Below are 26,018 nucleotides of genomic sequence, written 5' to 3' on the forward strand. Positions count from 1 at the left end.
AAGAGGCTCCTGTAAATTTCTTGACTAACTCGACAGAAAGAAGGTCAACCCTTAGACCGACTGACGTTTTGATTTTTGGATGGGTTGGAGGGAAACACGCATATGTAGACCTTACAGGGGTATCCACTCTCGTAAGCTTGAGGGTCGAAGGTTTCACGGCAGGAGAGGCTGCATTAAAAGTTGCTACATGCAAGGTCACCAAAGATGAGAAATCATGCATGGAAAATCAACATGTGTTCATACCATTTGCATTTGATACGTTTGGTTTCCTTGCGCCGGATGCAGTGAAGCTTCTTAATATAGAGTACAATGGATCATGCATAGCAATGTTATATCCATTAGATCTATGGATGTAGTCTTCAAAAGAATTGGTTTCACCATACAAAAAGGCTTCGCAGCGCAACTTGTTGCACGTTTGTCTTCTTAAAAAAAAAAAAAAAAAAAAACTTCATTATGTTTTTAGTGGTAATATCTTTAATATAAAATATCCCAAAGATTTTATAATATCCATACATTACAAGAGATAAAGAAAAAAATGATTTTGTGTAATTTTTCACAATGATGTAGTGTTCCACGTTATGATGGTGATGATGTTCATGTTATCATCTTATTATCATATCAACCATAAACACACTTCATACATAAGTGTACAAACGAGTCAAACTATTCTTGAGTTATTAAGTATTGGTTCGCTAAAAGTTCGACTCGAAATCGATTTTAAACGCCCTAGCCGAGCTCGAGCTTAATACTAAACTCATTTATTAAACGAGCTCGAGCTCAAACCTATGTCATTAAGCTCGATTAGGCTCGTGAGCCTAAACAAGCCTATATACAATATAATTTTTTATTATTATTTTTATATTAAAATAAAAACTATTTGGGGAGAGCTCGAACTGATGTTAAGGTCATTTAGGCACATTAAAGGAAAAACGAGTTGAGCTTGTATAATTGTTTACGAGCTCGAGTCGAGCTTAGTACAACAAAGTTCGAATCAAGCTGAGCTCGAGCTCGAACCTCATATAACTTAAACGAGCTCGAATCGAGCCTGATTGCCTATGAATTGCCTTACTTGATAATTCAAGTCAAAACATAATGTACTTTTGAATTTACTTAACCTTTTTTTATATATTACTTTAGTTGTTAAAAACTTAAAATAAGTTAGACGCCTATTATAATCGAAATAGACTTTCAAACCAATGATTCTCTATAAATGGAGTTTTGAACGTAGATGAAGTTGATGACACATGGTTGCCATTTGCCAAGGTGAATAGAAAAACTCCTGGTTGCCAAGCTAAGCTGAGTAGAAAACACTAACTGCTACCCATGTGATTATTATTATTATTATTATTGTTATTATATATATATATATATATATATATATATATATATATATATATATATATATATATATATATATATATATAAAAGTTATGAAAAAATTTAACAGTAAACTGCATTAGGGGTTGGCAGAATGGGTCCTTTGATTATGGTGGGGTTGCAATTGTTTTTTTTTCTTTTAGGGTCATATTTTGACATTTTGTTATTTTATTACCTGCTTGAAGCTTCTAGCACCGCTTATCCCATCTAATCTAATTCTTTCCTTCTTCCTTTCTCATCGCCGCTTTGTCTTCCCCTCCGGATGCTTCCCACCGCCTCTCCAAAACCCTCTACGTGTTATTCACTGCTCCCACCTCACTTTTTAACCGATCATATTGTTACAGAAATCCCTTCCCACCGCTTTCTCATTCGTTCTATTATCCACCACCTGCCTTCCAAAGGGGTACGACGATGACCAGGAAGACGAAGGTGGTCTGGCAAAGAGGGAGTGGACGTGGGGGTTCTCTGTCTATCTCCTCCGATTGTTTCCCTTTTCTCCGTCTGTCATACCCCTCAGATTGCTTCGATTTCAAAATCCAGACCCAAGTCACCTACGTTTTTTTTTTCCAATCGAAAGGTACGCAACCCCTCACTGAGGCAAAGCCCACGAGGGTTTCACACTCAATTTACGTTTCTTATTTCATCATGTAATGTCGGTTTTTTCCCTTTTATTCACTTACTCAACCAACTCTTCTCACATCTTGCGTTTTCCGGTTTTTCTCATGCCCTAACTTTTGCTCTATAGATCGATTATGGAAGATGCAATTCTGATTTTGAAATTTTCGATTTTTTTTGAATGATAGATCAAATTGGGGAATTTTTTATCTTATCTGACCCTTGATTTATCGTTTCTCACATACTCTGGCGTATGAGAACCGGAATCCAACCGCGGGCACCATCGCATCTTCTTCAACAACATGTAAAGGTATTTTTCTATCCCTATTAGTGAAGTGTTCAATTACTAATGGTTGTTTCCAGTGTTGGTTCAGCAGGAAAACAAGTGACACAGGTTAAATTTTGAACTGATATTTCACCAATTTGAATTTAGGTACTTCATTTGTTGCCTTCAAATTGGAATCCTAGCAGGTTTGTTTTATACATGAACTAAACTGTAAATTTTATATGGATTATATAAAATTTAGAATTTTAACTTGGGCCCTTTTAACTTTGGTCTTTATGTGATTCTGAAGATGGCTTAGCTGATTCGGTTAGCAAACAATATATGTTCTTCAAAACTCACGTACGTGTTACCTTATTTGTCTGTTTAACATATAGATGGGTTTTTTTTACTATGAATACTAAGTGTTTGGTTAAATGTCTCAATGAACAAACAAAACTTAAAGTGTGCTTCAATTTGCAGTTCAGTTTGAAGTGGTATGTCATCGGTTGTGCACTTTATTGTGCACGTCTCAGATTAAAATTAAGAGATTGTCTGTCCAAAATTCAATTTCACATCCAGGTATCTTCTTTTATGTTCCAACTTGGTTACTAATTAATCACATCACATTCTCCTTTTTATTTTTTGTAATCTCATGCCTCAATATATATGTATTTTTTTCTATAGGATGTTGGGGCTACATTGGTAATTTGCCTATGGGGTTTTGATGATGAAGCAAATCACTTATTAATGCACAGAAACTTGCCTGCTGTGAGATGGGTAGTTGGTGTTGAATTAGAGCTTATAGCAATAGCCACTGGTTTGTGTCTACTAATTATCGCATAACAACTGATTATTGTCTATTTTACCCTTTTGATATGATTTTGGTGTTTATTCTTTATTTTCAACAGGTGGAAGAATTGTCCCTAGGTTTCAGGAATTAACAGCTGAAAAGCTAGGCAAGGTATAATTTCTCATTTACTATTTTCATTGGTTGTAATCCTGAAAAATACATAATAAATGACTTAAATTTTTTATTAAATTTATGGGCAGGCTGGTTTGGTTAGAGAGAAATCATTTGGCACCACAAAAGATCCGATGCTATATATTGAGCATTGTGCTAATTCAACGGCTGTAACCATATTTATTCGTGGGGGTAAGTTAACATTTTTTTTAGGACCTGTATCTTTTTCTTTTTTAAGTGTTGTATAAATAAAGACTTTCTGTTTTGGACTAACTGCATGAGGTCAGTTATTAAGAATCTCCCACACAAAAAGCTTTTTACCAATGGAAAGGATAAATTTTTAGGTCAATTATATCAACCACTTTCATTATACTAAATGGTCTTGTGAGTTTTGTATTTTGTACAATTGACCCGCTTTATTCAAGAATGTTCCATTTTACTCCCCTGGTTATGTTTAACCTTCAAAGCTTTATCATTTTTTTCCTGATTAAATGTTGTTGGATAGATAATCATAATTTTGTGATAAATTAGGTAGCAAGATGATGATAGAGGAGACTAAACGCAACATTCATGATGTATTATTTATTTATTTATTTTTAATTGTTCTCATGCATTCATATATTAATCTTTGTAGGTGTGGTTCGGATGCTGTCACATCTACAATTTTTTTAGGAAGTATTGACTTATAGGTAATCTTTAAAAAAAAAATTATCTAGGATCATACTTTTATATGAAAGAAAATGTTAAAAACTTAAAATTGATTTTAATGACTTGCAAGAGTTTAAAGATTGTAACTAAAAACATTGTATTATGAAAGGAAATACATGTAGCACTTTTTTTTTAAAGTGGGACAAGGACTATTCTTTCGATCTCCCATCTATGCAAAAGGACGAAAATGCCCTCAGGCCTCATCGTCTTCGTTATGTTTTATTTCTTAATGTAGACAAGGGCAGAATGGTCTTATCTTTGGAATAAACGGAAATATTAAGATCCCATTTGGAATGTTAATTCTTACAGCTTGAGAAAGTCACTGAAGCTAAAAAAAAGCACAAAAACATTTACTTCGGGTAAAGAAGAAGGAAAGAGCTTCATCCTTCAAAAACATCCATCGGTTTTTGTTCCGACATTATCTCCACCGGCTGAAGTGATGCTCCGTGCACTCGAGGTATGGATAGTTATCAGTTTTTAAATAACAATGTACTTTTATTGCTTTGTTTATAATGGATTTGTACATTCATTTATTATCTATCTGAAACACTAACGTACTTACATGTCTGTACAAAAACAACAATGTAGTCTAAATTTTGCTACAATGTACTTAATTTTCCCTAAAAAATTATTGTTTTTGCTGCAGTTATTTCTGCCACGTGGGGTTCAAGTTGAGAATACCATCAAAGTTTCTAATATTCAATACCTTCAGGTAGATTCTATTTGCGGTCAACAAACCCGTTTCACTTAGCTTTAATTTAAAAAAATGGCAATTAGGGAAAATGGTCCCAAAAGTTTTGTTTTGTTTTGTTTTTTTAAATAACATATTCTTGATGGATAAGGGTAGATATTGTAATCTTTTTAGTATGCACAGTTGCATCCAAAAAAAATGTCAATACGATAATAATAGAAAATATGTTTTCTTTTCTTCAGGTGGCTTTATTCAAGTTATGAGGAATGGGATTTCGACTAAAAATGTTTTTACTATCAGCCAAAAGTGTTAAATGCAAAAAATAGCAACGCACACTAATTTATTTGTTTACTTTCATTTCTTACATTAGGACATTGTACTATATTCAATCTATCCAGTTGCTAACTATTTGAATGACATTATAGCATCCTACTTTCGTGAGCTGCCAAACATCAACAAAACCATCTGATCCGTGCAACGCACGGGCCTCATTTCTAGTTATTATTTTTTTTTTGTTACTTAGTTCGTAGATGTCATTTTATTTTTACCATCTCATTTCAATTCTCGTCATTTATTAGTGTAGTGGTTTGCTATGAAACATTTTTTTAATTTTCTCTAATAAATGAAAGTTTTTTTTTTCACTTGACAAACTCTCATTCAGTTTGTCAAATGTATGATTATTTTGAATTAATTTTTTTTCACATGTCATTTTATGAGTTTTTTTCTATTTTATTAAATCTTTTCTAATAAATAAAGATTTTTTTTGGCATTTGTCACACTCGCATTAAATTTGTCAAATGTCATTTTATGGTTATTTTGAATTAATTTTTTTTACATGCCATTTTATGAGTTTTTTTTTATTGTATTAAATTTCACATAATACTTTAATATAATAATTGCAATAAATGTAGTAATAAATTGATATCAATTTCATTAATGAATTAACATTTTAATTCAAATTTCCCAAAATGAAAGTTCATTAGTTTTATTTATTTATTTATATTATTTGTTTAAATTTTAAAGATAAAAAACATTTCAATTATAATAATTCATTATTTTTCTTATTTTCTTATAAATTCAAAGTTCTCAGATATTTTGACCTTTATATTTAACTTTTTTTAAATTAACTCATGTAATACATGAGTCTCACAACTAATTTGATTATTATTTAAAGCTCTACTTTATATATACTATATTTTTTATTAAATTGATATGACAATATATATATATATATATATATATATATTAATTCTCATAGGATTGAAGAACAGTAAGGTTTTACAATTTAGTGTTTGGCCACAGAAGTTTGTAGACTTTGCCAATTTTAGTTCCTCTATTTGTCACACGTACTTATGTCCGTTCACTTATTTGCTTCCAACAACCGTCTTCCATTGGTTAAGCTAAGCTAGATGTGTAAGCTCTCGACTGCCAATTGACCTGGAAACACAAACAAATTTTTTAAGTCGATGATCTTGAGGGATCCCGGGTCATGCTCCGATGATAAAGTCAGTAAAGACTTTGAGGTATTATGGGAAGTAAAAGAGTTTATTGAATTGTTTAGTATATTGAGTGTTACGTACCGTGTGAAGATGGTTTAGCTTACCTATTTATAGTCGTGACAAAAGGGTGGTGACCTCTTCTTGTACCGAGCAGGTTCACCGTCTTGTCGCATTTATGGCTAGGTCTCCGAAGGCACATGTTAGTGTACTTAGTAGCCGTTAAACAGTTGTTCCTCGTAAGTGTAAGGATCTGTTAGTCATCTAGTCATCTATTATCAAACTGTATTTCTTTGAGTTTCCATGTCCTTTGGTACTGTAGTGACGACATATCGAACGTTAGTTGTTATTTCACCATGATTCGGTATTTATCCATGATGGTTCAGTACCTATCCATGGTTCGATACTTCCAAGGGTATAATGCATAATGTCGGTCCCTATACCCTATTACTAAGTAAGATGAAGATGGAGGAGGTGAAATTGTGAACGTCGAGGGAATTTTCTTAGGGCTTTATTTTAGTGGTATAAAATCTTTATCAATTTTTTTATTAGATTGTGTACCAACGTTGCCCCCATTAAATAAATGAATGACTCCTTAATCAACCATAAACAAGACCTACTCATCTGCTGACTAAATTTATTAATTCATTTGTAGGTCATCAAACTCGTGAGTCATAAATAAATAACATCAATGATTAATATGTCAACTAAATTAATAATCTTTATAGCACATTTATTTTAAGAAAAGGAAGATTCTGTCAAATCATTTGTTTTTCTCAACCCAGGAAATGCCTAACGATCTGTTGTACTGTTTCTCAAGAGTTGGCAGGAGTAGCAAGATCCAAAGATACAATTCTACCAAGAAACCAATATCAAAAAACCACCAAACCACAATGATAGGTTAACCTCATTAAAATTTCTCAATCAATTGGAAAGAAATACTGAATCCCTATTTTATTTCTCAAAAGACAAATATGGAGACAAGGGTCCATAAAAAGCAAGAACCAACTGAACCCTATATTCCATGTACTACTTTGAAGTAATTAAATGGATATGGATGTACTCTTATATAACTATTGTTGCCATCTACTTTATTTTGCTTCCATCCTATATGCAAATTCAATTACTTTGTTGACAAATCATTAATGCTACATTTAAATTCGCAGTTGGAATTTTGAAACCATTGAAGGTCAACTCTTGTATTCAGAGGAGTGCATCATCAAAGCAGTTTGTAACACCTCAACAATTCAAACTTGAAGTTGGTGATGATGCCAGTATAGATTTTGAGAGGCTGCAAAGAAGTTGGTCAGCCATGCCCTGGTAACCATACATACCTATCAGAGCAAAAAAGAAAGAAATGGTTATGAAACAGATACAACACAGAATCTGATATAATAAGTTTGACATGTCAACTCATCAGATAACATTTTGGTAGACTATACAAGAGAACAATATCAGCACATCACTCCTTAGAATAAGATGGATTAGTAGAAAAATAATTGATGGTAGCATCAGTTAAGTGATAAAAGGTCTAGATAAAATTTGAGATTAGAGCAAGCAATCTAGACCAACGTACAGATGTTCAAACACACTTGGTTTCTGATTAGAAGAATAGAGAAAGCTATCTAGATTAAGGTAGGCAGAGTATAAACGTTGATTGAATCATGTATAAAACTGTAGACAAAGGCAAACAAGTAGTTCACCTCTCTTTTTGCTTGAATATCCAACTAACGGTATAGAACCTCTATTTGTCATTGGGAATCATACTGTGTTGATATGGTGAAACTGAAGCGAATTTACTCCCAGACCAGTCCCTTTGCTGCATCATCATATTATATGGATGAGAATGTGAATCAAACCCATGATGATAAGCACCACCACCGGCTCCAGCCGGATGGGAGACCATCTGCGGCGGTGGATAAGGCATGGGCACCATCTGCGGTGGGTATGGCATTGGAATCGGCACTGGAGCGTGACTATTCCCATTCCCACCACCACTGGACTCGTGTAAACTCTGAGGAACAGGAGTTGAAGCGAACAAGTGATCTGAAGACGAAGGCCCTTCGTTGGATAACCCCTGCATCCGTTTCAGATAAAGTCTGTACTTCTGAAGATGACTAGCGACGTTCTCTCGGGTCAATCCTTCAACATTCATCAATTGCATGATCGTTTTAGGAACCGCGTTCTTAACACCTAGATGCGCAACGACATCGACAAATCGCTTATGCAATTGCGGCGTCCAGACCAAACGAGGTCGCTTCGATGTCCTCGCCGACGAATCATCGGCTCGCAAAGCCGAGTCAGCTTCCTCTCCAGCTCCACCAATCGCACCGGTACCACCACTATCGACTCTCCTCAATTTCCTCGAATCTGAACAATCTCCAGTTAGATCAGCCGTTTCATCGCCTTCCGCAACCATCTCATCTCCTTTATCATCACCAAACGACTTAAAACCATTGAATTTATTCAATGTCTGTTTCACCGTCTGTCCTCGGAGATTCGATAGTGTGTTTTGAGAAGCGCGGTTGACGTCAATCATACTCCGGTGAGGCTCCGGCGTGATGCTGAACGCCGATGCCAGTTCCGCCGGTACCAGAGACTGTGACAACGGCATCAAATCATCAGCGTTAGGCAACCCAGCCTCCCACTCCAAAACTCGATCGTCATCCTCCCCGCCGACATCGTAGTCGGTGATTCTCACTTCCTCTCCCATGATTACAGATCAGAATCGAAATCACAATAAAAAATCAAAATCAATCGATCTCAATCCCTAAATCCACAAAAATAATGTTAGATTTTGAGTGAAGAAATTAGGCGATCACGTGTGAAGGATGGAATTGGAACTATTGTGAGATTTTTCGGGGGTGAGGGTAGAAATGGAAATTCACAAACGAAAAGTGCGAAAGGGAAGGATTATTTATTAATAAAATGTGGCAAAAGTGCAGGATCTGATTCCAAATGCCACCGTGGAAGTCTTACCCCCCTTCACTCTCGAATCTCGATTCTTCCAAATATCTCATCCAAATCCAAATAACTTTTTAATAGAATCTCAATTAAATATACATCAAGATATTTTTATTATTTAATGAATTATTATATTTTATCATTTAGTATAGGATATTATATTTTAATTTTTATGTTCGAAGTTTTATATCAACTAAAAAAAATATTAACTTTCGCTAACTGGAATGATTCGAAAATGTGATTTATAAACTCATAAAATAATAAATATAGTTTATTTGCAATAAGCATTTTTAAAGATATATATAATATTTTATTGTCTAGATAAGTTTCTAAGGAGGGAGTCAACCCATTGTCATATCATTTTTTCTCTTTTATTTTTTTTATCTTTTCCAATGCACAACACACGAAAATCCTATCTTTTTGAACCCACTCAACTCATTCAATTAAAAAAAATACAAAATAATCAAAGTAAAATCTTAATTAGCAATAGAGTTACCGCCGGTACCACTCCCGTTTCAACGGGTTGTTTAATTGGTTTCACTAACTCACTTCATCATCTTTCTCTATTTTCTCTTTCTCATTTTCTTTTGTATCATGTGTTTTAAAACTTGTACCTTAGTTGTTTTGTATTTTTTTTTTAATTGAGTGAGTTGAGAAAGATAGAATTTACGTGTGTTGTGGGTTGGAAAAGATGAAAAAAAATGACAAAAATTGATGTGTCAGTGGGTTCAGTGGGTTGGAAGGGAATGACTCCCTCCTCCCTAATCTAAAATATATACATTTAACCATTTAATGTAAGTTTATAAAATGTTATATTCAACATTTATGTTGAAAGATACTTCAAATTAAATACTTTTTTCTGAATAAAAAACATATACATTTAGTTTCTTGTTAAAAACTTACCAAAATAATAATAATTGTATATCGGATTGTTGGAGTTGCGAATAAGGATGGCATGTTAGAAATTTTAACTTGGAATATAAGAAAGAAGTTCTTAATATTTTACTATATTTATTGGTTTATTTGTGGGCAATTGATTGCCACTTCGTAGTCTAGGTGGGAAAAAATTAAAAAATATGTATAAACCAGTTGATTGAACCTGAAAGAGCCCGTACAACGTCCATTTGACAACTTCACAAATTGCCTATTTTTTATTATTTATTTTGTTTTTATGTTTAATAATTATTTATTAAATAATATGCTTATTAAAAAAATTATATCATAATATATAGCTTTTAATTTCTTACAAATAAAAAATAAATGGTAAAAAATAAATTTGATTGGTTATATATATATATATATATATATATATATATATATATATATATATATATATATATATAGAGAGAGAGAGAGAGAGAGAGAAAAAAAAAATGATCATTTGAGAACTCATATATTCCCGAGAACTAAATAAGAGTCGTTTGATCAAAATAATAAATGGCCAAGATGATTTAAGACATTTTGGTAAATAATTGAAAAAATAAAACACGGGGGTACGGTGCTGAAATTAATCGAAGGGCATTTAGGGTATTGAAATCAGATCAATTCCAACAAATCAATCGATGCCTCTTTCTCCCAAATTCTCCGATCGTCTCATCATTCCTCTTTCTCGCTTCGTCGTTGATCATTCCAGAACCAACGTCCGAAATACATCGCCTCCTCCGTCAACTATCTCCCTTTTGATTGTGTGCTTCATAAGTTAAACACTGAAAAACGGCAGAAACAGCTAAAGGAGTACTCCATTCAGAACCCTAGTGCTTACATAATCGATTCTCCTGATGCAATCTTGCGGTTACACAACCGGATTTCGATCCTCGAAGTGGTTTCGGAAATTGAGACGGCGGAGGTGAAAGACGGTGAGTCGACTTCCTTTGGGACACTGAAGAAGACGGTGAGATACGATTCAGAGAAGCTGAAAGACATGGCGTGTTGATTTACAAATAAATGATTTCAATTACAAATTTGCTTTCAATCGGATCGTCTAGACCGGACTCAAACTGTTAGAGGACGAGTCAAAGACAAGGAAGGTGCTAGAGTTCACGATCGATTCTCATCTCCGCCTCATCTTCTGCGATCGAATCACATCTCCTTCTCATCTCCGGTGACCGATTCGGTACTACACCTCATCTCTTATTCATTTTTTGTATATCTTTCGGATTTGGAATTATGTTTTAGTTTACAATACTTTTTGATGTTTTAGTTTACAATACTTTTGTTGATACTTTCTATAAGCTCTCAAACACCAAGATACAAGTTCAGGCTTAATGAAAGAAAAAGGAAAAACTAGATAAACAAAAAAAATCATTACCTATACCAAACGTATATATGCGTGGACATAAATCTGATCCTTCATTTCTAAGTTTCTTCATCATAACTTCACAAACTGTTCTCTCATTTTCTACAGCTCCATCTGTTATAAAGAAAACAATAGGAACAGATTGCTTGCTTCCAGATAACATCTCTACAGCCTGACAAAATATAACCACAATAAACAAAAAGTACCTTTTTTCTAGTTATGTTACATGAAAATTGACATATCTTTTTAGTTAAAATTCAAAAAGAAAATAACCTTATCAAGAGCAGTTGACATATTTGTCCCACCACCTGGAATAAAATTCATCCCAATCCACTCATTAACATTGTCAAGAGCTTCCTTAGTTGCCAACTCCAAAGTTGATGAAAACAAATATGTCTGATCATTAAATGTTGTAACGCCCGTAGATCCGGGCTAGTCAATTTAGAGATAATAGGGGTCGAAAACGACTTTTCGACAAAAGATTATTTAGAATAATCAATCTTACCCAAGTTGTAGAATATGTCTCAAGGGTTCTATACATATAAAGAACGCCGAAATCCGAGTTATAACGAAGAAGTTATGACCCGTCGAAGTTTTACGGCAAAACGAGCACGACACCGGGAAGCGTAAATAGTGAATTTACGATAGAGCGACTTTTAGCCTTAGCGATCTAAACGAAAGTCGTAGAATACGTTAAACCGAGAGCGTACATAAAAAGAACGCCCAAATCTGACTTCGTATGGGGAAGTTATGATTTTTCGAAGTTTCGGCTTAGCAGTGTACAACCCGAAATTCGAATATTAGATCGAGCGGTTTCTAGCCGACACAACCTAAACGAGAATCGAAGATCTCGTTAATAGTAGCGTAACGATAAAAAGACAGACGAAAACGGACGTCGGATGAAGAAGTTATGAGATTTTAATGGACCAATCCTGTCCCGGCCTGTTAAAAATATAACTTTAAAAATAAAGTCAAAATTAACCGACGGAGTCTAAACGAAAGTTGTAGAGTACGTTCCCACCTACGCGTGGATATAAAGAACGTCGAAAACAGAGCTCGTATGCGAAAGTTATGATTTTTAGAAGTCAGAAAGGAAAATTGTGAAGCTGTTGCTAGATTGATGACGTGGCGCGATCCCGACCGTCCCTTGCTGTTAACAGGCCTCGCTTCGGATGGAGACACATCGCCTCGCTACGCAGCGCGTACAGGGAACGCCTCGCGTTCGGAATCGCTTGGACTCGGATGGACCACGTCGCACCTACAGGCCTCGGACACGTCTTTGTACGAAAGCTGAGCGTAACCGAGGAACGCCCTGTGTCCGAGGAATGCCTCGCGTAGAACCAAGGAGCGCAGCACGTAGCCAGCAGCCTCCGGCCTACAAAAGGGCTGCGAGGGCCAACCATTTTTCTCACCAATTCACTTCTACTTTCTCTCTCTACTTTCTGTCACTACCCCCTAACCCCTCCTAATCCTAGGTAAACCCCCTAGCACCCGAAGGAAGCCCCGAGGCTCCCGGAGTCCCGAGAAAAAGGGTCTTTCGGTTCGGAAACGCTGCTCCAAGTGAAGCCCGGTTTTCTATAAAACTCGTTGTAAGTGAGTTACGCCTATGCAATTTTTAATATAGCTTTTAAATAATTATAGTAACATTATTAGGACCTTAAGATAATTATTTGGGCTATTATTATGACTTATATAGAGTGTTGTTTAACGCTTATATAATAGTAATAATAGCTAGACTATTAATTAGTCGCGGTTAACGTTAGACTAAACCCTAGTGGTATTGATACTAGGTTTTGTCAAGGGAAAATTGTTTTGAGATAACGAAGCGCTGTCCGAGTACCGAGTCACCGCCTAATCAGGTGAGTGCATAGTTACTTTCGTCTTACACATAGATATGAAGTATTTTATAAATTACGTGTTATGTGTGCATATGGTCTGAATACTTGTTGTCTATGATGGATGAACGATTTTATACATGTTTTAAATGATTTAAACTGTATATGTATTTTATATCTACAAAATGTGTTGGGTAAAACATGGGTAGATGAAATAGTTGCTGTGTGACAAAAATAAAATGATTCAAGATGATATAGACCATGAGATAAGGGTGAGAGGTGAACCATGAGAGAAGCCTTTTACCCAAGTGTTGGCCCCGTCATCTAGCAGAGTATGGATGACAACCTCAGACTATTCTAGACAGTCCAGTGGACACTAGCAGGCTCGCAACCTGTAGGTGTATTTGAACTGTGTATTCACCAGCTGTACTCTAAAAACCCATTGACACGTATTGCGAGTGGATTCTCGGAAACGATACTGTCGATAAACGAGATAACTATGGCGACTATGCGATTTAGTGCCTAAACCCTGGCGACTATGCGACGTAGTGCCTGTTGTATAAACCCTGGCGACTATGCGACGTAGTGCCCGTTGTATAAACCCTGGCGACTATGAGACTTAGTGTCTATATCCTGGCGACTATGCGACTTAGTGCATGTAAAGTAAACCCTGACAACGATGGATTTCATGCCCATTCCTTAGGATGATCCTTAGGAAGGAATGAACGAGGAATAGCGAATTCTTAGGGTAGAGAGTAAAGAAGATAATGGGGATGAGTAATTGGGTTGATTGTTGGATGTTTAAACTTAATAATTATATTATTGTGGGTTGAAAACCCTATGTACTCATCAGGTTTCCCAACCTGACCCACTCAGTTTATTTGTATCACAGGTGTCGATATGAGTTACATTACACTGAGAGATTAAGGAGATATAAATCACTAGTGATAATGAATGTAAGTTCTGTTTATGCTTATGTTTCTGTATTGACGATGACATCCCAAATGTTTTAGAATGGATAAAAATACATTTCTTCGGAAATGCTTTGATAACGTATTCATCATGTTTTCTGGGAACAAATTCCGCAACATTTTTATTAAAAGAGGTACTCTGATTTTTATAAAGCATAAACAAAATCGGTCTTTTCTGGCCGTGAAAATGGGGATGTCACAAATGCCATTATACTAAATGAGTCCTTTTCATCCAGTTTTGATAATGTTGTAACAACTGCACTTTTTGTAGCTTCAATTGTCCTTCCCTTCAACTGGTTTTGAGTAGTAATTAGGGAAAGTGTACCGAAGCTCCAACTGGATGATGTTTTTCTGCAAAAGAATGATATAGCTAAAGGCGTTGAAGATGAGCTTCAAAAGGTGATACTTCTTTTTCTTTTAATTTGTTTGCAATTCCTTCAAAAACAAACTTATCTATTACTTTTTTTTATATGTTGTTGTAACTTGTAAATGTTGGCATACAGATGCATGAATGATGCTTCTTGACTTTAATGATGTATTTTTTTAGGCAATGTCAGGTTATGGTCTTGAGATTGTAGATACTTTGATTGTTGATATAGAACCAGATCAACATGTGAAGAAATCCATGAATGAAATCAATGCAGGTGTATATATATATACCACCTTAATTACATTGTTGATATAGTGATACTGGTAACAAGATTATTTATAAGATAATAACACCGATTATCATTATATATATATATATATATATATATATATATATATATATAACAATAGTTGCTAGAATGAGAGTTGCTGCAAATGAAAAAGCAGAGGCTGAAAAGATTCTTCAAATCAAACGAGTAGAAGGAGAAGCAGAATCCAAATACTTATCTGGACTTGGAATCGCTAGACAGCATCAAGCGATTGTGGATGGTTTGAGGTATAGCGTGCTTGCGTTTTTACAGGCTTTGATTTTCATTTTTTTTTCCTATAATTGGTCTCTAATAAGAGCTTTATTGTCTGTGAAATTGCATATCTTTTCATTTACTTTATTTGAATAATTTTATATAGTTCAACTTCTATTAGTTGTCACTTTACAGGCTTTAGAGTTTTGATTGTTGTGGACATCGATGTTTCTTATGTTACTCTCAACTCTCTCATCTCCAGCCATCCTCAACCTAAACGTGCCTCTCATCTCCGATCAGGTTTAATTTCCTCATTTTATTGTTTCCATATGAGCTTTCACCGTCCGTCTAAAGTGCTCTTTCGATTATTTTACAAAAAAAATTTGGCACTTGATTGGTATATGGGTTTTGAGTAGTTTTCGATTTTGGTACAAGAAATTCAATATTTTAGGTTTAATTTCCCTATTTTTCTGTTTTGGAGGAACATTCATTGTGTTTTTCATGCCTTATTCATGAGATTTCAATGATTACATGTGTGTGCGTTTCTCTATTTAGATGTGTGTGCATCTATGTGTATTTGATCGGTTAATAGTGGGTATGTTTCTGAACATCAGATAGGTTTTATAAAGGTGCAACTAAATTTTGTGAAGTTATTTGAAATTAAAGGGTCTTTCTGTAAATTCGTACATCTTTTTTTGTTGCAATATTGCATAGAATAGCTTCATATATTTCATATTGTAATTCACTTGTGATTCACATATGAATTACATATGATTCACATGTAAATCACATATGAATTACATGTGATTCACATGTAATTCACATATGAATTACATGTGATTCACATGTAAATCACATATGAATCACATGTGATACACATGTAAATCACAGGTAATTCACATATGAATTACATGTGATTCACATGTAAATCACATGTTATTCACATGTAAATCCAATGTTATTCACATATCAATCACATGTAATTCATATATGAATTACATGTGATTCACATGTATTTCACATATGAATTACATGTGATTCACATGTAAATCACATGTTATTCACATATGAATTACATGTGATTCACATGTAAATCACATATATATTTTTGTGAGTGTTTTTGCATCAATCAATTTCTTTTTATTTTTCTTGTAGATTTGGAAGAAATTGTGGTGAATATTGAAGAGGTGAAAAATAATAAATTGAAGAAAATATGGAAATATTGACACGGAGACATGAAAAAATTTTGTAGCATTTTTTTTGTTTTTGATATTTTATATTGTATCGAATAAAATATTTATTGTATTATGTTTATAGATTAGTAAATAAAATGAGTTTTCTTATGATTCCTTTACAAATATTATAATATATGAAATATGCATATATGCTCTTGTAAAAATATGCATAAAAGTACCAAAAATGTTGATTTTTTTGGTTAAAAAGTATAGTATTTTTTAAATATTTCAGTTTTTTTTAATTTATTGATTTTTAAATGCTTTTAAAAAAATTGCAATTTTTTTTTAAAAAAAATATTTTTTCAATTTTTTTTCAAAAATTCATGTTTTTTATAAAAAAAAATTAAAAAATCTACACTTTAAAAAAAACTAAAAAATACTATTTTTTAAAAAATCCAAAATTTTGATTTATTATGTAATTTTTAGACATTTATATTAATATTTACAATAACACAAAAATTAAACATTAAATGAGATTGATAAGATTACGATCATGCCCTTAATGAATTAGTTTTGATCTAACGCTCCACTTTTAGTTCTCGGGTTCTCGGGAAACTATGAGTTCTCAACCGATCTCACCCCTATATATATATATATATATATATATATATATATATATATATATATATATATATATATATATATATATATATATATATATATATATATATATATATGAAATAAATTATTTTTCAAAGAAAAAAATAAATTATAACACATTATAAGAAAATGCAATATCACCACATGGCACATAAGTCCTACTTTAACTATTTAGACTATTAGGTATGGGTCCATTTTAGTAGTGTTATAACAAGAAGCAACAAGAAGATGGGGTGGTGTTCATGGTGTTATAATAGAAGTTAAGAGAGAGAGAGAGAGAGAGTTTGTGCAGCCAATAGATGATCCTGTTTCATCCCGTCATGGAGACAATAAGAAGCAACACAACAAGATACAACAAGAAGGGGGTTGTGTTTTTGATGTTATCACGGCATTATGGGCTCCCACATCAGCCTTAACGGCGTTGTGGTGACCCATACCGCTTGGTCTTAAAAGCTAAAATAGGTGACACGTTTTTTTTTCGTAAGCATGCTCTAAATATATAAAAAAAAAAACTCTAAATATATGAAAAAAGAATAGAATTAGCGTTTGATATGTAATATCCAAATGATGAATGAAATAGAGCATTATGACAAATTGAAAATTCGTGTTTGAATGCCAAGAAAGAATGAAATTTATTATTCGTCTTGGACTGTGCTTCCATTTCTTATACTGATTTTAATCTCGTTCAAAAGAAAGGTACTTTTAATTCTTTAAGAGAACGAATTAAAACTCCAAATATATCTATTAATAAATAATAATGTTTTTACAAAAAAAATTAAAACTCCAGATATATAATTTTTTTAATTTTAAAAAATATATATTATTTTCAGGTAATTACATTAAAATTACATAGTATCTAGTTCTTTTTGTTTTATAACTTTTTTATATCATAGATATTTATTTTTTACTATTTGCAAAACATATAACATGTATCACAAGTTCTATCTCTTGGGTATATCTGTATAATTGAGATGTTTTCAAAGTAATGATCATTAAACTTCCACATATCTCAATTGGATGATATCGAAATTATAAATTAAGAATTTAGATTATATATGTTGAGTGTATAGTGCTAAGTGCTCGCAATATTGATTTGTTTTTTTAGCTCTGCCAATTTATTCTTTATATTCGTTCATTTACTTAATGGTATGTAAGTCTTGTGTTGGTGACAACTTCTAGCTTCGTTGTAAGATTATATTTATAAGTTCGTGTTGACTGATGACTTGAGTATACTGTATGTATATGCATGCCAAATGTATATGATATCCGCATATAAGAGATTTTAATCTTGTAATTCAGGATTTGTGGGTAAGCTATCTATAGAGACTAGCTAGACAACCCCTTTTTTGGGAATCATATAAACTTTTAAAAGTGAAGCTTATTTGATAAATTCAAGAATATCTTATTTATCTATTTGGATATTTGGTTCTTACAATTGAAAAAATAAATTGTTGTACAAAGTTCAGAATCAAACCCTTTAAATAAAGAAATGCTTTCTTGAAAAACTTTAATCCTTTTTCTCTCGAACCACCTTTCACATCACAACAAGAAAAAAAAGGGTCTTCTAAATATAGGTTTTGAGGATAATATATAAATGTATTAAAGCAGAAAAATTAATATGCTATAAACAAAAAAAATAATAATAACAATAAATCAAAACCAATCACACACCTCCAATCCAGCTACTCCCTGGAACTTTTTTCATCTTCATCTTCTTCATCATTCGTTTAACCCTCGCAGCATATCCCCAGCTGCCAGCATCAGCATACATATTCGACAACACTAAACTGCTTCCAGCACTTTCAGGCTCCAGCTCAGCAACACGCTTAGCTGCCACCTCAGCAAGACCAACATCTCCATGAAGCTTACAAGCACCCAACAACGCACCCCATACATACACATCAGCCTCAATCCCCATTTCTTGAATCAACTCATAAGCCTCCTTTAATTTCCCTTCTTGTCCAAACAAATGCACCATACAAGCATAATGCTCTAATCTTGGCTCAATCTTGAATTTCTCTTGCATAATCAAGAACAACTTTTTACCAAGCTCAATCATCCCACACTGGCTACAAGCAGTTAGAACACCTGTGAAAGTTAGATGATCAAGTTTGACTTTTTGGTCAACCATTCCATTGAATAACCTAATTGCTTCATCACAATCTCCGTGATTTGCAAATCCAAATATCATTGAGTTCCATGTGATTGTGTTTCTTTCAGGCATGTTGTGAAAGAGTGTTTTGGATTCGTATATGAAGCCACATTTGGAGTACATGTCTATAAGAGCACTAGAAACAAAGATGTCTTTTTCAATTCCCATAACTATGGAATATGCATGAATCTCTTTCCCATGAGCTGAATCTGCAAGATTTGCACAAGCAGGTAGAAGAGAACTGATTGTAGCTGAAGTTGGATGCATTCCAGTTGCCAACATTTTCTTGAACAAATCAAAAGCTTCTTGATTTCGAAGATTCTGAACGAATCCAGAGATGACTGAAGTCCAAGAAACTACATCGGGTGGAATCCTGGATTCCTTCATCAATTGGAATAGTTTAGCGACATTTGAATCATCATTGGCTTGTGAAAATCCTGCAATTAGTGTATTCCATGTCACCAAATTTGGTATTACTCCTATTGATTGTGTCTTCTCAACCAAGATTAAGGCTTCATTGACTAGTCTGTGTTGAACATAGCCTGCAACCATGGTGTTCATAGCCACCAAATCGATCTCTACCATCACATCAAACACCTTTCTTGCTTTCTTGATTTTCCCACATTTTGAGTACATGTCAATCAATGCGCTAATAACAAATGGATCAGATTCGAATTCTTGTTTTACAACAACAGCGTGTAATTTCTCCCCTGTTTGTCGATCCAACAGGTGCCCACATGCTTTTAGAACACTGGGTATTACAAACTTGTTGGGTTCCAGCCCTTCTCTTTGCATCTCGCAGAACACGCCCATGGCCTCCTGGTGGAAGCCGTGGCGTGCATATGTGCCTACCAGAACAATCCAACGTCGAGTGTTTCTTTTGGGAATTTCGTCAAACAGTTTGCGGGCATCACATATTTGACGGCATTCTGTGTAGAAAGATATGAGCTTTGAGGCGACGTGGGTGGAACGAGCTAAACCATTGATGATTAGGTGAGCATGTAGCCGTTTTCCTAATTGTAGTGCTCGATTGCTAGCATAATTTTCGATAATTTTTACGAACCAATCGGAAGGTGATTGTGAAAAATGAAAACAATGCATAGAAAAACTGCTGATGACAAAAACCAGCGAGCATTTTCCGTGGGAATTGCCAAATTCCGAATTCGAATTCTACTCCTTCGAGATTCCTCAGCTTCTTTTCAACATAATGGTGTTACCTTACCACTCATTTTGTGTATGTACTATTTTCTCGTTTAAATGTTAACAAATTTTATTTATGTAATGATTAAAAAGATTTTTTTTTTATAAAAATATTCAAATCAACCTAGACGCCCTATATTTGTGACAAATTGTAACTAGGTCCAGCATGTTCTACTTATGATTATATAATATGGCTGATAGCTAGGGTTTCAATTATATTTTCACTCGTGAATAAAAATATTTACTTATGGTCTGTAAATATATGTTATATTAATCGAATCATCGTTAAATATTATGTAATTGTGTTATTTATTTTTTTGTTTATTTCTAATATATATAATTTTATACAAATAATTTATCATTAAACATTTTTAATATTGACCATTTATATAAATATTTTTCTGATAAAATTACATGTTGAGTCGTATGTATGATAAAATTACTCATTTATTTCTTGTGTGTTATTTATTTTCTTGTTTATTTCTAATTTAACTAATAATTACAATTTTTATACAAATCATTTATTATTAAACACTAGAAAGGTTACCCCCGTTACGCGGGGGCCAGAGCTTTCAATGTTGTTTCCGAATTGATAAATATGACAGACATAGAAAGTGCAAGGATGAAAAGTCCGGGCTTTGCCCCGGACAAAAAATGTAAAAGTTTTGACTGCAAGGACCAGAAGTGTGAAAATGGCTAAAGAATTAAAGGGGTAGGAATTAGCAACTTTTTAGAAAAGGGATCAAAGTTGTCAAACCGTTAAAGTTTTGTGGCCAAACTTTAAATATTAAAAGGTTCCAAAAAGTGTAAAAATATTGATTGCAAGGACCAAAAGTGTCAAAATGGGTAAAGAATAATGACCAAAGTTGTCAAAAAACATCCAAATTTAGTATTTCTAACTTCCAACAATAATACAGGGACCAATTCTGCCAAAAAAATGGGAAGTTGAATGGAACACAAACCCAACAACAATACAGGGACCAATTCTGCCAAAAAAATAGGAAGTTGAATGGAACACAAACAAAATGACATGAATAAATTAATTAAAGAAGTACAGGGACCGGATATGTAAATCAAGGGACCAAACCTGGACAAAGTATCTCAAGTTTACTATTCATTTCTTCCACAACTTTAATATATATATAATAATTTCTTAAAATTAATAAATTGTATGAATACTTTTCCTGATAAAATTGCTTGTTAATGTCATATTTGACAAATTAAAATATAACTTGTATGCTAACTATTTTAAAAAGCTGTCGAACTAGTTTTCATGTTCTTTTTTTAAAGTTTCTAAACATACCATTAATTGATTATAAAAATGAATCATTCTAAATATCGTTTACGTCATTTTATATCTTTTAGTTAGTTTTTATCAAATTTTATTATCTATTTGCTAGCTTATAAGCTAACAAATTGCTGATTTAATTTGTGAAAAAATCATTTAATAATATTGTATAATTGTATTAACAACATTTTGATTATAGATTATATGGAGCTGTTCCAGTTAACTGTCAAGATCTATTTAATTAAATACTCTGCAAGATTTGGTGGTACTAAAGATGTAAAATCATTTTAAAGATCACCTATGGTTTAAACTTCAAACATCACGAATTGGGTATGCATAGAATTAGTTAAATTAGGCAATTGGGATATGGTAAAAGATGTATTTTGATAATGTAATATATGATACAATACAAAAACTTAGATAAATTTCGAAAATATAATGATTATAATTAATTTTTAAACGCAATCTTAAACACACCTTTTGACCCATACCATAATTAATTTTATCAAATTCACATTCGACCAAGTGAATAACTATCAAGAATAGTGTATAGAGGGTGTTTGAGATTCCTTTTTAATCATATTTTTTACTTTTAATTTTTTCAAAAAGTTAAAAATTATTAAAAGTTGTTTGGTAAATTGAAAAGATCTTTTAAAATCAAGACAATAAGGAAAAGTTTGTTGGACAAAAGACAGGAATTTCTATCTTTTTGTGACTTTTAGCTTTTAATTTTATCACTTAAAAGTCATTAAAGGCAAGCCAAACACATTTTAAACACGAGAAAAGTTATTTTACAAAAATTCCTTTTATAAAAAGCTTACGTTTAAAAAGCAATCCCAAACACACCCAGAGTGTATACACAATACCCTTCCTCATGATGAATGGCATCTAGTGCTGATTTAACCCACACCATATACTCATTCGTTACATCACCCACATCCACAAACCCTTCTATTTTGCCTGCTCATCTTTACACGGTTATGACTTGATGAATATGCATGGAGTTCCCCAACCTTTATCCCCAAATCTCAAGCCCTTGAATTCCAGTTCTTCCCATATCTCCTTTTCCTTCCAAAATCAACCAACTTTTTCCATACCCATTTGCAGATTTGGCTATGGCGGTCGTCTCAATTGTAACTTTCTTATTCGCGCTTCGTTTCCCTGCTCACCCATCTACCGGAATTTGGACGGAAGGAGAAGAAGAATAGGACGAAATTACTCTAAAACCCTTGTCAAAGCCAGTAGTAGAGAGTCCCCTTATCAAGTTTTGGGTGTCTCTCCCTCTGCTACTCCTGATGAGATCAAAAAGGCTTATAGGAAACTTGCTTTGAAGTATCATCCTGATGTAAACAAAGAGGTATTTCAAGTTCTTCAATTATTTGCTTTTGTAGTCAAAAAAGAACTATTGGTGAATTTATTTGTTCCATAGTGATTACGAAACATGGAGCTTTTTGTTTCGAATTTCAATGTTTCTTAATTTAGTTAATTCCATGTTATTATTGCTTCTTATAATGGATATCTGATCTACCTATTAGAGCCAGACTTGCAAACTTTTTGCCATTTTAACCTATGAAATCGACAAATTTTACAAATTGAACTCGAATCATAAAAAGTTTAAAGAGGTAAGAAGATGGAACTAAGAATATAGTATGAATGAAAGTATGGTGCTATGTCATCAATAGTGATCATTTGATTAATTGATTCTCAAGTAACAAAGATGTGTGCAGAGATGGTTTATTGTTTGAATCGCAATTGTTTCAAAAGAAATAATTAATGGCATTCTTCAAGCTTACTCCCAAAAGATTAGTTGAGTACTGTATTCTTCAAGCTTGCCATTAGGTTAATGTCATAATTGGCACTTTGTGAATACGCCTTTGAAACATCAAAGATTCTTGCAATTAAAAGAACAAAAAGATTTCATCATGTAAAATAATGAAGGTTTAACAAATATTTGAATTCTTGATTCTCAGCCCAATGCTCAAGAGAAATTTATGAGAATAAAGCATGCATACAATACAGTACTCAACTCTGATTCAAGAAGGAAGTATGACTCTGGAAACCGTACATCTGAAGCATACAAGCGTGCTCAAGATGAAGAGTTTTATGGTTTTGGTAAATTAAATTAACTATAATTGATACTCATTGAACTTTTACTTGTTTTCTTATTTGTATATGAGTGTATGATGTTATTAAGTGATCATATGTTAAATCATTGAAATAACCTTCTTGCAAAATCTTACAAACAGTCCATTTTGGTCATCCAACATTTTCATTTTGTGGGTCCCATTAAAAACCTCATGCTTTGATATGATTAAGATTTGAGCTTCATGTCACTGCAGGTAATTTTGTGAGGGATGTTCAAATATCATTAGGTAGACACATCTTTTTATCACAGATATATCAAAGTAACATAAAAATTTACCGTTTTGGGCAAATTTGTAATCTTGAAAATGAAATCTATGTTGCCTAGTGTTCTTGAAATCTTGATTTTTTTTTTAATAGGGGACTTCCTTAGAGATCTGCAAGAAGAATATAAGAACTGGGAAGCAAGTGCTCCTTCTGGAGCAAAGCCCAAGAGCTTATGGGAGGAATTAGGGGTAATGGTTTCTTTAAATTGATGCAACCAATAATGGGTAAAACTAGAATTTACTAAAAGTTTTGAATTTGTTAGGAAATTGGGGAAGAATTTGTTGAGTTTCTTGAAAAAGAGCTGAACATTACAGATAGTGAAGATGAAACACAAAGAAGATATGAAGAGCCTGCAACTTCTGGTAAGAGTAGAAATGGAAATGATAGTAAAGGAAGCAGTATTGAAGAAAACATAGATGAAATTGAAGCTGCACTTGCTCAATTAAAAAGGGAATTAGGGTTGTGAAGGCCAATCCCAACACCAAAAGTGGCATTATTTTTTATACAAATGTATTTAGCTCTTTAAATGTTTTAAGTTTTTTGAATTTGTTCAGAAAATTAGTTATTTATTTGCAAATACAAGCCATAATTGTATCCAATTACAAATTCATTCAAGTTGTCATATACAATAATTGTTATGTTTTAGCAATTAGAAATGTATTTTATGGTTTGACCTTTGAACATTTTGCAAACGGAGTGTTTTGGTCAATTTTTTTTAAACAAATGTATTTAGCTCTTTAAATGTTTTAAGTTCTTTGAATTTGTTCAGAAAATTAGTTATTTATATGCAAATACAAGCCATAATTGTATCCAATTACAAATTCATTCAAGTTGTCATATACAATAATTGTTATGTTTTAGCAATTAGAAATGTATTTTATGGTTTGACCTTTGAACATTTTGCAAACGGAGTGTTTTGGTCAATTTTTCAAAACCAAATCAAATCAAAACCGAATTAGAGGAATCAATATGTAAAATCAGTAAGATTATCTAAAAGAATAATCTTTCACAACCTCAAAATAGATGATTAATCATTCTCATTTCAATTTTCATACACAAGAAAGAAAAAACTTAGCACTAAGGGGTCGTTTGATAGTTGTTGATTGGGTTAGAGCTGACTGGGTTGGAAATGCTGACTGAGTTCATATCTGACTGAGTTTATGCTGTTTGATAATTTATCTGAATGATTGTGCTGAATGAAAAAAATGACCATATTACCCTTATGTTGTCTCTTGTGCTGGATTAAATAATTATAAAAATACAAATTATCATATAAAATCCAAATTAAACATACATCAATTAAAATCCAAATACAAAGTGTAATACAAATTCCAAATACAAATTGTCATACATAATAAAAAAGTATATCATTTAACGTGAACCATTTGAAAGTAACTGATTAGCAATCTGGTTACGTAAAGTAGTCATATAGTCAACGTCTTCTGAACCCCATTCTATGCCTTCTATGTTTGGGCCCTCACTTCCTCCACCACCCACATTAGGAGTAACCATAGCGTTTTGTTCAAAGTTCGTAAATAAGTCATCTTGAATATCGTATTTCCTTATAAAATTATGGATCGCAACACAAACAATGACTATATCTCTTTGCACTGGAAAATGATAAGGAGTCATTCGTTTTAAAATTGGAAATCTCGCCTTCAATACACCATAAGCACGTTCAATGATATTTCTAAGTTGTGCATGAGCATGATTGAACCTTTCTTCCTTAGTTAAAGCTCTGTTTCTTCGAAAATCTGCTAACCAATACCTAGTATTGCGGTAGGGAGCCATAAATCCACGGATGTTGATGTATACAGCATCACAAAGGTAATATTTATCTGTAGATGATTGACAAATTTATCATATAAATAATATAGATAATAAAACGTATAGTAAAAATACAAACCTGGTGGAGGGAATGGAAATCCGGAAGTCGGGTTAAATGCAACTTCTTTCAAAACTTTAGAATCATGTGCTATGCCCTCACATCCAGCCCATACAAAGGTGAATATCATATCAAAATTACAAATTCCAATTATATTTTGATAACATTCACCTTTTCCTC

At 33.1% G+C, this 26,018-nt stretch overlaps 4 protein-coding genes and 1 long non-coding RNA gene across 6 annotated transcripts; 3 read left to right on the forward strand and 2 right to left on the reverse strand.

The window, feature by feature from the left end:
* The first annotated feature begins 3,853 nt into the window (after positions 1 to 3,853).
* Positions 3,854 to 4,639, forward strand: LOC145136726 (uncharacterized). The gene is made up of 3 exons (XR_013720692.1): positions 3,854 to 3,907; positions 4,236 to 4,383; positions 4,573 to 4,639. It is a non-coding gene; the product is annotated as an uncharacterized LOC145136726 (long non-coding RNA).
* Positions 4,640 to 7,052: 2,413 nt separating this feature from the next.
* Positions 7,053 to 8,978, reverse strand: LOC145135981 (transcription factor PCL1-like). The gene is made up of 2 exons (XM_079070195.1): positions 7,817 to 8,978; positions 7,053 to 7,447 (listed from the first exon to the last, which is right to left on the reverse strand). The coding sequence occupies exon 1, from the start codon at positions 8,824 to 8,826 to the stop codon at positions 7,858 to 7,860; it is 969 nt and encodes a 322-aa protein (XP_078926321.1). The 5' UTR covers positions 8,827 to 8,978; the 3' UTR covers positions 7,053 to 7,447; positions 7,817 to 7,857.
* A 1,661-nt stretch (positions 8,979 to 10,639) lies between these two features.
* LOC145139171 (hypersensitive-induced response protein 1-like) lies at positions 10,640 to 15,225 on the forward strand. The gene is made up of 7 exons (XM_079073092.1): positions 10,640 to 10,717; positions 10,798 to 11,005; positions 11,278 to 11,341; positions 13,562 to 13,572; positions 14,487 to 14,578; positions 14,727 to 14,823; positions 14,960 to 15,225. Exons 1-7 carry the CDS (start codon positions 10,640 to 10,642, stop codon positions 15,223 to 15,225), a joined length of 816 nt encoding a protein of 271 aa, XP_078929218.1.
* A 3,216-nt stretch (positions 15,226 to 18,441) lies between these two features.
* On the reverse strand, positions 18,442 to 20,310 carry LOC145135885 (Tetratricopeptide repeat (TPR)-like superfamily protein). Its single transcript, XM_079070083.1, has one exon. The coding sequence runs from the start codon at positions 20,155 to 20,157 to the stop codon at positions 18,568 to 18,570; it is 1,590 nt and encodes a 529-aa protein (XP_078926209.1). The 5' UTR covers positions 20,158 to 20,310; the 3' UTR covers positions 18,442 to 18,567.
* Positions 20,311 to 22,398: 2,088 nt separating this feature from the next.
* On the forward strand, positions 22,399 to 24,636 carry LOC145140953 (uncharacterized). 2 transcript variants are annotated; one of them, XM_079074326.1, is made up of 5 exons: positions 22,399 to 22,901; positions 23,515 to 23,656; positions 23,884 to 23,916; positions 24,047 to 24,141; positions 24,216 to 24,636. In XM_079074326.1, the coding sequence occupies exons 1-5, from the start codon at positions 22,533 to 22,535 to the stop codon at positions 24,417 to 24,419; spliced, it is 843 nt and encodes a 280-aa protein (XP_078930452.1). In that variant the 5' UTR covers positions 22,399 to 22,532; the 3' UTR covers positions 24,420 to 24,636. The 2 variants fall into 2 exon arrangements, with proteins under 2 accessions (XP_078930452.1, XP_078930453.1); XM_079074327.1 differs by lacking the exon at positions 23,884 to 23,916 and having other exon boundaries at positions 22,400 to 22,901.
* Positions 24,637 to 26,018: the final 1,382 nt, after the last annotated feature.

This window comes from Lactuca virosa, chromosome 9 (genome assembly GCF_052849685.1).
Source record: "Lactuca virosa cultivar CGN04683 chromosome 9, Lactuca_virosa_CGN04683_v6, whole genome shotgun sequence".
NCBI classification, from domain to species: Eukaryota; Viridiplantae; Streptophyta; class Magnoliopsida; order Asterales; family Asteraceae; genus Lactuca; species Lactuca virosa.

Bases quoted from the DNA above. Each gene is read 5' to 3' on its own strand.
- LOC145135981 (XM_079070195.1), bottom strand. From the start codon at position 8,826: ATGGGAGAGGAAGTGAGAATCACCGACTACGATGTCGGCGGGGAGGAT.
- LOC145139171 (XM_079073092.1), top strand. From the start codon at position 10,640: ATGCCTCTTTCTCCCAAATTCTCCGATCGTCTCATCATTCCTCTTTCT. The intron at 10,718-10,797 runs GTCCGAAATACA...GAAAAACGGCAG, and splicing joins TTGATCATTCCAGAACCAAC to AAACAGCTAAAGGAGTACTC. The intron at 14,579-14,726 runs GTGATACTTCTT...GTATTTTTTTAG, and splicing joins TTGAAGATGAGCTTCAAAAG to GCAATGTCAGGTTATGGTCT.
- LOC145135885 (XM_079070083.1), bottom strand. From the start codon at position 20,157: ATGCATTGTTTTCATTTTTCACAATCACCTTCCGATTGGTTCGTAAAA.
- LOC145140953 (XM_079074326.1), top strand. From the start codon at position 22,533: ATGAATATGCATGGAGTTCCCCAACCTTTATCCCCAAATCTCAAGCCC. The intron at 22,902-23,514 runs GTATTTCAAGTT...CTTGATTCTCAG, and splicing joins ATCCTGATGTAAACAAAGAG to CCCAATGCTCAAGAGAAATT. The intron at 23,917-24,046 runs GTAGACACATCT...TTTTTTTAATAG, and splicing joins GGATGTTCAAATATCATTAG to GGGACTTCCTTAGAGATCTG.